The 13,418-nt window shown below is 36.5% G+C and overlaps 1 protein-coding gene across 9 annotated transcripts in view; it reads left to right on the plus strand.

Annotated features, from left to right (window-relative positions):
* Positions 1–13,418, plus strand: part of dysf (dysferlin) — a 90,381-nt gene that overhangs the window by 9,488 nt on the left and 67,475 nt on the right. For 6 of the 9 annotated variants that reach the window (XM_023345640.1, XM_023345644.1, XM_023345645.1 and 3 more), the window contains exons 2-20: positions 1,622–1,677; positions 2,215–2,306; positions 3,234–3,339; positions 4,283–4,406; positions 4,502–4,758; positions 5,749–5,877; positions 7,075–7,137; positions 7,286–7,336; positions 7,719–7,749; positions 7,825–7,940; positions 9,016–9,142; positions 9,222–9,325; positions 9,410–9,478; positions 9,557–9,600; positions 10,302–10,384; positions 12,212–12,244; positions 12,452–12,567; positions 12,891–13,004; positions 13,081–13,258. In XM_023345640.1, coding sequence (XP_023201408.1) covers positions 1,622–1,677; positions 2,215–2,306; positions 3,234–3,339; positions 4,283–4,406; positions 4,502–4,758; positions 5,749–5,877; positions 7,075–7,137; positions 7,286–7,336; positions 7,719–7,749; positions 7,825–7,940; positions 9,016–9,142; positions 9,222–9,325; positions 9,410–9,478; positions 9,557–9,600; positions 10,302–10,384; positions 12,212–12,244; positions 12,452–12,567; positions 12,891–13,004; positions 13,081–13,258 — 1,893 coding nt within the window. The remainder of the gene's footprint in view (positions 1–1,621; positions 1,678–2,214; positions 2,307–3,233; positions 3,340–4,282; positions 4,407–4,501; positions 4,759–5,748; positions 5,878–7,074; positions 7,138–7,285; positions 7,337–7,718; positions 7,750–7,824; positions 7,941–9,015; positions 9,143–9,221; positions 9,326–9,409; positions 9,479–9,556; positions 9,601–10,301; positions 10,385–12,211; positions 12,245–12,451; positions 12,568–12,890; positions 13,005–13,080; positions 13,259–13,418) is intronic. The other 3 variants (XM_023345642.1, XM_005809421.3, XM_023345647.1) reach the window with 1 other exon arrangement.

Consider the following 13,418-nt stretch of genomic DNA (forward strand, 5'->3'; position numbering starts at 1 on the left):
TCCTCTGTGGTTGATAACCTATTCTGGCAGTTCATTGTCCTGTCTGACCCTCCTGCCTCACTTTCTGCCTGACAGGGCAGGAAATCAGAGCTCATGACTTCATGTTGCAGGAAGTGACAGAAAGATAACACGCACACATAAGGACATTGTTTGTTGGTGGTTGTTATTTGAGAACCGATTAAAAAAAAAACCAAGCTCAGGTTAGCTTTGAAATCAAAGTTGGGACTGATTAGGTTTTGATTTCAGATATCAATAAAATGTCCTATTGAAGACAAGAAAGACTAGAAGACAACGCAGTCCATATGAAGCAGAGATTCAACCCTAAGTACATTGAGTAGAAACATGTCCGTATTAAATAACATGAAAAAAGTCACGTTTATTTATACAACACGTTTAAGCAATAAAAAAGTTCGAAGTGCTTTACATCATAACAAATATAAAATGTACAGTCACCAATTATGAAAGACGCAGCAAGCATTACACTTAGTCAAATGCCACAATAAAAATAATCAATAAACCTAAAATAAATTGAATAATATTTCATCTATGACGTTTCAAAATGAGCTCTAATCAGGTGGGTTTTAGTCTAGATTTAAATGAACTCAGTGTTTTGGCTGTTTTGCAGTTTTCTGGAAGTTTGTTCCAGATTTATGGTGCATAGATGCTGAATGCTGCTCCTCCATGTTTGGTTCTGGTTCTGGGGATGCAGAGCAGAACCAGAACCAGAAGACCTGAGAGTTCTGGAAGGCAAGAGATCTTTAATGTTATTGTGGTGCCAAACTGTTCAGTGATTTATGAACTAAATCACTGAATTTAGTGATTTGGTTTATAAATCACTAAATTATTACAACAGTATTTTAAAGTCTATTCTCTGAGCTACGGAGAGCCAGTGTAGGGACTTTAGAACTGGGTGATGTGCTCTAACATCCTGGTTTTATTCAGAACACCAGCTGCAGCGTTCCGGATCTGATCGATTTTTTAGTCAGATCTGTGAAGAAACTGTTGCAGTAATTGATGCGACTAAAGATAAATGAATTTCCATAGACCTTTCTGAGACATCAGACCTCTTATCCTGGAAATGTTCTCCAGGTGATAGAAGGCCGACTTTGTAACCGTCTTTATGTGACCTTGAAGGTTCAGGTCAGAGTTCATCACTACTCCTAGATTTTAGACCTGATCTCTAGTTTCCAGCTGTGGTATCGTTCCTCCTGAAGTTCAAAGATTAAAAACTTTAGCTTTGTTTCTGTTCAGCTGGAGAAAGTTTTGGCACATCCACACATTTATCTGTTCAGAGTCACCTGGTGACATCATAATGTAAAAATTGAGACAACAGCAACTTTAAGTTGCTGTTTTTCTGTTGCTGGTTCCATGAAGATGTAGCATAAAGCTGAAAAGTGATTGTATAACAAGAGTTCAGCTGTTTTTCAGCTTAATTCATTCAAAACGACTCATTTATCTAATAGAACATTTATTTATTGAATTTTCAAGTAGCAGCTTCACTGGAACCTTTTACATTATATTCTTATTTTCCTGGATTAAGAACGATATCATGTTGCAGTGTCAATTATAATCTTTCAATTTGACTGTGCTACTTATCCAACATTTTTTCTTTCTCCTTCAGGGTCAAAGAAGAAGACAAAGGTCATTAAAAACAACCCCAACCCGGTCTGGAACGAGGTGAGTTTCATGTTACCCAATTATCAAAATATCAAACTTGAAGAGAAACTTCACATTCTAATATGCCAGAATATACTTACAATATTTTGACATATTAATATGTACAGTATATACATGTATTATCTTTAATTATGCAATTAATTTATATTTTTGAATAAATATATTCTTTCCTGGAGTTTCAGGTTTTAAGAATAATTTTTCATCCATGTTTTCAAACACATGTTGGTCTGATTGATAATCAAAATGGAAACATTTTTATTTTGTCATACAAGCTAATCTATACCTACCAGAAATCTGTAGAATAAGTCAAAGCTAAGGAATTTTCCAGTAAATACAGACTTTTAAATAAAATATTTACACAAACAGCTGAAGTCCAGCAGCACCATAAAACCCTACACTCATGCAAATAGCACGTTAGAATAATTTTAACCAAATCTGTGATGTTCAGAGTTATTCTATTTTGAGAATTTACCTTTTGATTTCTCTATGCAGATAAAACATTTTAATGCTTTTATGATGTTATTTCCCCTCTGTTAGGGATTTGAATGGGACCTAAAGGGGATTCCTCTGGACTCTGGAGCAGAAATTCACTGCGTGGTCAAAGATCATGAGAAAATGGGAAGAAACAGGTACAAAAATTAAAATGTCTCACTGTTAGCTTTTACGAAGAGTTCATATTTGTGCATTAGCAATAAGTCAGCAAGTTGTTTGAACAGTTTTAGTTCCAGTTATTATTTCTAGAGGAGAATATTTTGGTATCGACCCGATACAAATAAATACAGAGCCAGTATTGCCAATATTGCTACTATCAATGTTGATACATCAAACTACTGACACTTAGGTGTTTTTGTGTATTTTAAAGTTTACAAGTGTCTGCAAAATATGTTAATAACACATTAACAAGATAAATAGAAACAATAAAATAACTAAACTAATTTTTGTGATTTTCTTTCTAAATAAACAATGTGCAAAAAATTATAATTTGAGAAAAAAGAAATTTGAGGAGGAGGTGAGAAACTACAACACAAAAATAAAATTTCACAAGGCAATTTGAAACTAAAGTATTCATCTTACAATTTTAGTATTATAGTTATGATGTGACTTTGCAAGGAGTAAAGCTTCGGTATTAAACAACATTTCCATCAGCTGCACTCCTTCTTCGTCTCCAGTAACCAGAGTTGGGTAGTTATATTTACTTAGTTACATTCACTTGAGGAAATGTTTGGAAAAAATTTACTTATATGAGTGCTACGCTGTACTTTTTGTTTTTACTTGAGTAATTTTATTGTAAAGTATTTCTGCTCTTACTTGAGTAAAAATATGTTGAGTACTCTGTCAGCAATGTATGGTAAAGATTTGGATGGATGTACTGTTTACAAATAGGAGTAAAACCGTGTCATTGTGTGTAATCTGGGTTTACTGAATGGGATTTTTTTTTTTATACTCTTTATTTAACATTTTTCATTATAATGAAACATAAAACACAAACAGAATCTGAATGGGATTATTTTAAAAGAAAAGTCCATGTAAATGTTTGTCTTCACTGGTCTGATCAGGTTTCTGGGTGAATGTCGCCTCGGTCTCAGAGACGTTCTCAACTCTCCCAACTTTGCTGCCACCTTCACCGTCTCCCTGTTGGACACAAAGAGGAACAACACCGGGGTGAGCCGATCAACTGATACAACTCCAACACGTCGATTTTACTGATCTATAAACACACGAGAAACAATAAGTCACACTAAACTCCATGCCACCAAAACGCATTTAATTTAAGCTAATCTACATGCAGCTCAAATATTAAACATAGCCGAACAATTCTGTTAACTAAATGAAACCTGGAGATGTAGGTTTTATTAATTTTGTGCAGTGCGCCACGGCAAAAGGAAAAATAATGGAGAAAAAACATTAAAGAATAACTCAAAGCCACTTCTTTCTCGCGCTCTACGTGAACTATGCTACACACAGACGTATCATGATTCAACCCAAAAAAACCACTCAAACATTTCCCATACAAAAACCAGAACATTCAGTCAGTTTCAGTTTTATGGTTTTAGGCTTGATGTTTATTTTTTTGCTATTATTAATAAGCAATCACTGTGGTTGATTAGCTACTGCTGCCATTAGCTAAGCTAACACAGCTAATTTAAACGCCTGCTCTACTGATTATCTGTTAGAGTTGGTGTTTAGGTCACATTTTAATTTTTTTTTACCTGAACCAAAATAGAACAAATCCCACATCACATCTACATGTTAAGGTTTTCAAAGTCAAGCTAGCATAACTGAACTACTTCCCTCTCCCTCGCTATTGTTTTTTCTTAATTAAAACTTTTTTCTGCTCTTACCTAGTTGTTGCAGTGTTGACAATTAGCAGCTAAGCACAAATGTATCTTTTATATCACATTTAAGATTTAGTCCGTTACATTGATAACTTAACGGCTAAAACCAATGCTAGTCGTTGTTAGCAAGCAGCTTTTGGCCCTCCATATTGAGATGGGGGCGTGACATCAAGCTCTCCAGGGGGTCCATATAACAAAGATTTTTCACAGATTTGTGATGGAAACAAAGCTACACTCTGTGCCAACCCACAATGCTTTGCGTCCACCAGGCCACGCTGACCCTGCAGGTCTCCTACATCCCTCCTCCAGGATCGGCTCCCGTTTTCCATCCTCCCTCACAGCCGGAGTCCCTTCCTCACAGCAACCCCAACATAGAGCTGGACACAGTTACAAGTAAGATGATCTGCGTAAAAGCTAATCAATAACCGCACACATGACAACAGTTGGGTTTTCTTCTAATAAAACATGGCCGCCCGTTTTCCACCCAGTGATTTCTCTGGATACTCTGGGCGAGGAGGACACAGAGAGCATGATCATGGTGGAGCCTGCGGAGGAACCGGGAGTTGACGACAGTCAGTCCCTGGTGATCGTCGGCCCCCCGGGGCCTCCTGGCCAGGAGTCGCCCACCAACCAGACGCCCAAACGCTTCCCGCCGGCCTACAACACGCATGGAGGGCTGAGGAAGAGGAAGAGAGGCACCAGCAGTCAGCCCAAACAGCTGGCCAACAAACCTCAGGACATACAGGTGGAGCTTTATACCGTAAAGGATTCAAACAGGAATGAAATGTAACTTCACTGACTGCCTGTTGTAAACAAATCTGAATTTATGTTTCAAGGTCAAGTCAAGAACTCTTGTTAAAACTGACTCTGCAGGTTATCAGTGAAAATCATGTTAAAAATTAAACGGAAAAACAAATTCAACTGATACAAAACTATGACAGAGTATTAGAGCAAATAAAATAAAATAACGAGAGTAAAGTTAATATTAAGAAAATTAAGTATAAGATAATATTACAATTTATTCTCGTAATTTTGTAACTGCATTTTCAAAATATGACTATTCTGCTATTGTTGCAATTTTTTTCTGATATTATTTTGTAATATTAATTTATTTTCAAAATATTATTGCAGTTTATTTTCAAATTATTTTAACCTTATTTTCAAAATATTATGACTATTCTCCTATTATTGCAACTTTATTCTGGTATTATTTTGACTTTATTCCTGTATGACTTTATTTTCCTAATTTTACTTCTCAAAATATTATGACTATTCTCATAGTATTACTAATTTATTCTCCTTTATTTCAGCTTTATTGCTGTACTGCTCCATTCTCGCAACATACTAAATTTGTTCTTGTAATTTAATGAGTATTCTTGTAATTTTATTTATTTTACTTTTTCTTAGTATTGCCCTAATACTCTGTCATACAAAAACAGATAATAGAAACTTTTTTCAAGTAAAATCTTAGACATCATGAATGCACAAATGGTACTTTTTGCTGCACAGTTGATTGACACAAAATATGTTTGATTTAGTAAATATGGACGGGATGTTTGACCTTTAATGACCTCTGGAAGCAATAATTAATAGCTTTAAAAAGACATTAATACAAAAGAAAATTTTTGATTCAGGAACATTTGCCAGCAGTGTGGCTTCAGAAAACCGGTTTCACTCGGTGTTATAAGGAAGCCGTTGTTTACCAATTCTTGCTCAACAAACCGTTTCTGTTCAGGTTCGTGTTCGGGTCGTTGAAGCTCGACAGTTACCTGGAGTCAACATCAAACCCGTAGTGAAGGTGGCAGTTGCCGGGCAGACTAAGAGAACCCGCATCAGAAAGGGAAACAACCCAGTCTTCGATGAGGTAAGGAACTCTTACTGCAGGGGTGTCCAATGTGAGGCCCGAGGGCCATTTTTGGCCCTTGGGATAATTTTGTGTGGCCCCTGACTGCAGTTCAAGAATTGCTCAAATCTGATTCTTAACCAGAGGTGGGCAGAGTATCTAAAAAATGTACTCAAGTAAGAGTAGGACTACTTCAACATATTTTTACTCAAGTAAAAAGTAGCTGTCCAAGAAATTATTCGAGTAAGAGAAAAAAATGTCTATTCAAGTACTGACTAACTGGTCAAATTATCAATCATTTAATGTTTAAAAATTACAAGACAGACACACCAAAACATAAAGTTAAGTGGAAATTTTGTTATTTCAAGGACCAAAATGACAATAATTCATAAAAAAAAACATATTAAAAAAATCAGGTGACAGAAAATGTTTCCAAATCATTTTTTTTCAATAGAAAACTTATGAAGCTTAAACAAAAACTGCAGGTGTGTGTCTGTATCTGGTGGATTTCTGGTTAAAACATGCTTGTTTTTAATTCAATGGGTAGAAAATCCAGAAATTTTACTCAAGTAAAAGAAGAAATAGATCATAATAAAATAAATAAATAAAGTAAGAATAAAAAGTACAGCGTAGTAAAAATACTCCTAAAAGTACAGTTTTTCAAAGAAGTTACTTAAGTACTGTAAATGTAAGTAGTTACTACCCAGCTCTGTTCTTGGGCATATGGAGCCAATATTCACACTTTATGTAATTAGGTGGAGATTTCCACAGCAAGTTTTATCTTCTTAACCTGAAAATGTGAAATACAACTCAAAGAATTGTTGCTTTTATTTTATTTCATAAAATGCCACAAACATCCAGTGACTTTTTACCCAGAAACACACTTGGGCACATCCATTAATTAAACGCAGCTTTTGGGTTTTAGAAGAAAATTCTTATTTTTGTTGCTGGAAGTGAAATAAAAACATTTAATAGAAAACAAAGTAGAACATAATTGTTCGAACTGTAAAAATTAGGCAAAAATCATATGAACATATTTCTAAAATTAAAATATCGCTTCTTTAATGTATAGTAGTGCAAGTAAAGGATAAAACATTGACAATAATATTATTTTTGCATTTTTAATTGCGGAGAAAAAGGCTTATTTTGGACACCACTGCAAAGGACTTTATGTTTATTTTCTGTCAAACTCAAACATTTGTCGATTTCCATCTGCAGACATTCTTCCTGAACTTTTATGAGACGCCTTCAGAGCTGTTTGACGAACCCATCTTCATCACTGTAAGCCTGAATTTAAATTCTGAAACACATTACAAGGCAAATATGTTGACAACCTATTTATTTTATTCCTTACAAGCTTCAGTTTTCTTTTATTTTGGTGATATGAACACAAAAGAAGCAGATTTTGATCAGGTATTTCCCACCACAGGTGTGTGACTCTCGCTCACTAAGAACTGATGCTGTAATCGGTGAATTCAAGGTAAAACTTTCATCTCAGACGTTTTAATTTTTCACTAAATTTGTCCTTTCACCTTCTCCAATAGAACCAGATTCAGTTTTAATCACCTACTGAAAGCCTCTGCAATCATAACGGAGGCTCAGACGTCTTTGCTGAACATTTTGTGTTCAGGTTTTATTGAACAAATAACGGCAACAGCTGTTCGTGTCCTAGCAACCGAAAACATATGAGATAGTGACAAAAGACAAAACAACATCCTGTTAAGCATTCTTCAAAATAAAAGACTTCCTCTCTCCAAATAAATCATGCTTTGTACTTAAATATGTTTCACTTCACCTTTTTGTAATTATGTACAATAACAAGTCACAACCATTTAAATCTAAAATCTATTGTTTCACTACAGTTGGATGTCGGCACTGTCTACAATGAACACAGTAAGTGCGTTTTTGTTAGTTTTTACACTTTTTGCCATTTTATTGACAGGTAATTTTGATTTCCCCACCCTTTAGGACATTGCTTTTTGAGGAAATGGCTTCTGCTGTGTGACCCTGACGACCTCTCTGCCGGGGTCAGAGGTTACCTGAAAGTCAGCGTGTTTGTCCTGGCAGCTGGAGATGAACCACCGGTGAGCAAGAGGCATGGCTGTAGATGTGGAAAATATTCCACACTTAAAATAAGAGGTCCTCCTCCTCTATTTTTCTCTCTTCTTAATGTGCTTCTTTCAACTTTCCAAGAGAAAGATGACCTAGAAATGCAGTTTAAAAAAACATTAGCATGTTATAAAAAATATAAGCAAATTACTTGAAAATATTTGTATTTATTAAACTTAAATGCATGTTGATATAAATACCAGTTATTGATCAAAGAGTTAAGATCAAGTTGACTGATGAGCAGCCATTTTCTTTTACATTTTGTTCTTAAGGCTTGACCGTTAAAACGTCAATGCATTCTACATTGTAGGTATTTAAGCGTCTCTTGTTGAAAGGTCATGTAGGTTTTTCTGCTGTAGATACATTTAATTTAGAAGGAGTGACGACAAAAATGACTCTTTATATGGTAAAGGTTTCTAAACTAAACAGAGGCTTTTCTTTTATAGGGTGTGGCGGGACGGCTGAAAAACGTATCACCACATAATAATTTCATATCAGTCGATATCAATACTTATTGTTTAGTTTTTCTGTTTTAAATATCTGAAATACCACCAAACTGGTGGCAGTATTTCGGAGCAGTTAAGAGCCTTAAACTGCTACTGTGGCAGTTACTCGTTGCTAGGTAACCAAAGAATGAGTGAGTTGCTAGGTAACCAAAGAGAGAGTTAGCTTATTCCACCAACATAGAGGTTGAACAGCTAAAGTCTTTCCTCTGCCTACATCTCCCAATCTAGAAAGCTGTGCTGTTCTAGATTGAAGTTCAATAAAAATTGTATATATTGACTATTTATCAGCTGTATTATTGATTGATGTCTTTTGCAATATACGTATATTGTTACCGATTTGATGCCCAGTTCTACTCACGAGCATGAAAACAGCAGGTATTTACCTAATTTTATAACATTTTTCTATGCAGCCTGCTTACTTTGAGCATATTAGTAAATATGCTAATGTTTAAAGTGTGGTTCTTCTTGTGCTGATGTAGTGAGCAAACCCAACTGAGTTTAACTTCCTCTTCGTGTTGTTGTGTCGTACCTCGTTTGTTTCCAGGCTGATAAACGGGAGTGTGTTGAGGAGAAAGAGGACATCGAAGGAAACCTGCTGAGACCGGCCGGCCTCTCTCTGAGAGGGGCCGTCTTCACGCTCAGGATCTTCAGAGCTGAAGATTTACCTCAAAGTGAGTCTCCGTAAAGTTTCTATCCTTTTTTTAGCTTCTTATAAGCTCAAACTGAGAACGCTCCGCCGTGTTTGGCCAGTGGACGACGCCTTCATGGATGGAATGAGGCAGATTCTTGGGTTTGACACCAACAGAAAGAACTTGGTGGATCCGTTGGTGGAGATCCACTTTGCTGGAAAAACGGTGACGTTTACCTTCAGTAATATAAACCTTTCAGTATTTCAGTGAAAAACAAACCATCTGAAATCCATTGCTATAATCTTTCAGGTCTGCACCAAGATTTTGGAGAAAAACGCCAATCCTCAGTGGAACCAAAGCCTGGCAATGCCAATTAGAGTAAGACAAACAGAGAATGGTTTACCATGAAGCGTTAAACACAGATTAATGGTTATATTGGGTTGTTTTTTTTTACAGTTTCCCTCAATGTGTGAGAAGATGAGGATTCGAATTGTGGACTGGTGAATCCGTACATTTTATCTGACTAAATCTTACCAGTTTTATGGTTCGCTGAACCAACACTATCAAACAAACTACATTATAGAAACCTCAGTCATTTTCAGGGATGTGTTTCTGTTTCAAGGTTATTGGAACAATCATAGGTTTCAAATGGATTTTGGAAATCAATTTAATACTTGTTTTTTTCTTGTTTTTTTTCAGTAACTTATTTCAACCATCTCTTCTTTGAGTTGATCTGAATTTAAAGTCCAAATAATTAGAAGCTGTAAAGCAAGATGGCCGCTTTGGGCGTGCTGACATCACTCTGAACTATATGGAAACTCAAGGAGTTGATTGGTGAAAACCAAAATTAAAATTTAAAAAAAACATAACTTCAAAAACAAAAAGAAATATTTCAATTAATCGACAAAATCCCTTGATATAAGCTCAAGAGTTGTAATGTATTTTATTTAGTCTCTATTAATGAAGTAGCTTTTGTTTTGATCCAGTTAGAAAACAATGGATCCAACTTTATTTTAGTCTGGCTAAGGTATGCTGAACAGTTTGTCACGAAAAGATTAACACACCACTTGGTGTAATTGTCTTGTAATTAAACTGAGTAGTTAATCTGATCAAAGCTTTCAGTTTCCAAAGATACTAGATTGATAGATTTGGCTTTAAGAATATGTTTAGCAGCACTGGGTTCTTTTTTGTCCCATTTCAGGGACAGAGCTAGTCACAACGACGTGATCGGTACCACCCACCTCTGCATGTCTAAGATCTCGGCCCCTGGAGGAGAGATCGACGGTAAGTCGCTTATCTAAACTAGTTTAAGGGTGCATTCACACCAGCCCTGTTTAGTCCACTTTAATCAAACCCCAGTTTGTTTGTCTGGAACGTCTGGTTCATCTGTGGAGGTATGAATCAAACTCTCATGCGGACCAAAAATCCAAACTATGTGCCTACAAATCTCGGTCCGGTTGAAGTGAGTGGTGTGGTTCGAAGGCATATGTGAATGTGAAGCGGACCAGAGACCTCTCTAAAAACAGGAAGTAGACTACAGTTCAGGGCATTCTGGGTAAATACAACCCAAACAAACATGCTAGTGGGAGAAATGGCTCGTGTTTTTTTTATGGAAGACAAAAAAGAAATCCTACAACCGCTAAAATCTGACTTCACTCCCATTTTTGTTTTTGTGAAGAAGGAAGTTGTGCTCAGTGTTTTCTTCTGGCCTTTTCATGTCGTTTCGTTTAGTGATTATTGGTGCAGAGGAGGAGAACAGGTTTTTTGCTTGTTTGATGCAATGCAGCTGAAAATGTAACAAATGTAACAATTTTCATCTCCAATCGAACAAAATCTACTGGACTATCAGGTGAAAACATCCAAAAGTTAGTCTGACCTGAACTGGACCTCATTGGTCAAATCTAGACCGGATTTGAAAGCACCAGTGTTTATGCAGAACTTAGGCTTTGCTGTGATGGTTTTGTTTTGGGCTTTTTTCCACACAGACGCTCATACAAACTTCTCCTAGGCTAATCCCCTGAGGGACAAGAAGAACAGGCATAAGGGGAGACACTTGCTGTGCTTATTTGAAATTCAAATATGGTTTGATGTATGGGAGTTTCTAGAGGGGAGACGTGAAACGTGTCTTATTTGAAGTCAGTGGCTGTAAAATACATAATAACTATCATGAGCTAGTACAAATATAGCAGCATTTGGTTACCCTATGTAAGGAATATGTAATATTTATTAGAAAAAAAAACCTGTTTAGGTCTAGGTGAGAAGAAATTGGAAATATCAGATATTGAAATCTAGTCCGCAAATGATTAGTTGCACTTTGCTAATACCTTGGTAAAATTAATATATCCAATATGTTTTAAAACGAAATAGGCTGGCTCTGTGTTGTCTTACTCCATTGATCCTGCATGGCACAGAATCAATGTGCCATGCATAATTCATTTCATTATAATTATTTTTGATGAATTATGGAGATACAAATTTATTTTTAAAAACTCCCAAACCTACCTCATAATTACAATTCCTCTAGATATTGACTCCAGAATAAACCAAAAATTATTCTTAAAAATATTAAAGATATTTTTTCCTTTCTTTTTGCTTTTATTCGAGTCAGATTTCTATATTTTTCCTCACTGACTGTGTTCATCATAGATCATTTGAATTTTCATTACGGATCTGGTTACTTTGGTCATTATTTCAGTTACACCTTTCAAAATAAGTTTATTTATTCGCACTTTTGAGAAACGTTGTTTCTTGGACAGCTTCTTCAACCGTTGGATGAAGTGTTGGTTTGTCAACGTAACACAGCATGGGTACCTTGCAGTTGACTTTGCATGAAGACAAACTCGATGTTTTTGTGATAAATATAAACATCACTCCTTCTTTGAAGCTAATTTTATTCCAGATAAATACAGCTTGCCTGAGTTTTGCTTTGACCATGTTTTCTATGCATCTGTCGAAGAAAACATGAACAATTTCACATCAACGCAGAGAGAACTAACAACATTGGCTTGATTGCTTGGGTTTGGGTTTGAGTTGCGTTCAGAAACCTCTGTTTCCATTCTTTCATTTTGAATTTCTTTGACTCTTAACCATCCTTCCTCTCTACGCATTCAGATGACTTGACTCCTCGGACCGTCCACTCAGGCAGTACGTCTACCTTCCTACAACGCTTTCCCTTTACGAGAACCCACTCAGCAAATCTGTTTGATAGAAAATTAATTTCTGTGTAATAAAGAGAAAACCACAATCTATTTCCATCAGTAGAGCAGTTGTGTTTAGTGTTTTTAATGTGTGTCATAGTTGTTCTCTTTGACCGGTTAATAAATGTTTCTTATGTATCTTGTGTGATTGCAGTTGATGACAGCCTTGGTTTCCTGCCGACGTTTGGGCCGTGTTTTGTCAATCTGTACGGGAGTCCCAGAGAGTTCACCGCCTTTAACGACCCTCATGAAGCTCTAAACCTGGGAAAAGTAAGACTTCTGCCTGCATGCATGAATGATCACCCAGTTCCAAAAAGACACCAGATGTGTTGCCACATGGTGAGACTTTATTGAACCTTCAGGCACATTGGTCTGTTGAAGAGCCTGGTTATAATTTTGGTATAGAATTAATATAAACTAATAATATTTTATTAATTGGATTGATGAATGAATGAATGAATGAATGAATGAATGAATGAATGAATGAATGAATGAATGAATGAATGGATGGATGGATGGATGGATGAACAAATAGCTGGATGAATGAATGACTTCACTCCTCTGGGTAAAGTCGTATTTCTCTGGTCCTTCAGGGTGAAGGCGTGGCGTACCGCGGCAGAGTTTTACTTGAACTGACCACCAAGCTGACGGAGAAGCCGGAGCACCGAGCAGAAGACGTCCCATCAGACGACCTGCTGGTGGTGGAGGTGATAGACGACCTCCACCTCTTGGAAACACTAAACGTAGACACATCGAGGCCATCTTTCTCTCTCTTACTTACAGAAGTTCCTCAGAAAGAGGAAGTTTTCTCTGTTTGTGGCGTTTTACTCAGCCACGCTCCTGCAAGACGTCGACGATGCCATCCAGTTTGAGGTCAGCATCGGTAACTATGGCAACAAGTTCGACTATACCTGCCTCCCTCTGGCCTCCACCACACAGTTCAGCAGGGCCGTGTTTGACGGTAAGTTGGGTTGTTAGTAATGTAGGATCTAACTATTAAAAGGCAAAGTTTATTTTCACATCCCTATAGAAAAAATGTAAATCAAGAATAGACTGGAAATTAGAACAGAGCCTTGAGGTTCTCCACAACTGAAGAGCCACACAATTCATGTATTAGCAAA

This window comes from Xiphophorus maculatus, chromosome 14, assembly GCF_002775205.1.
Source record: "Xiphophorus maculatus strain JP 163 A chromosome 14, X_maculatus-5.0-male, whole genome shotgun sequence".
Lineage (NCBI taxonomy): Eukaryota > Metazoa > Chordata > Actinopteri > Cyprinodontiformes > Poeciliidae > Xiphophorus > Xiphophorus maculatus.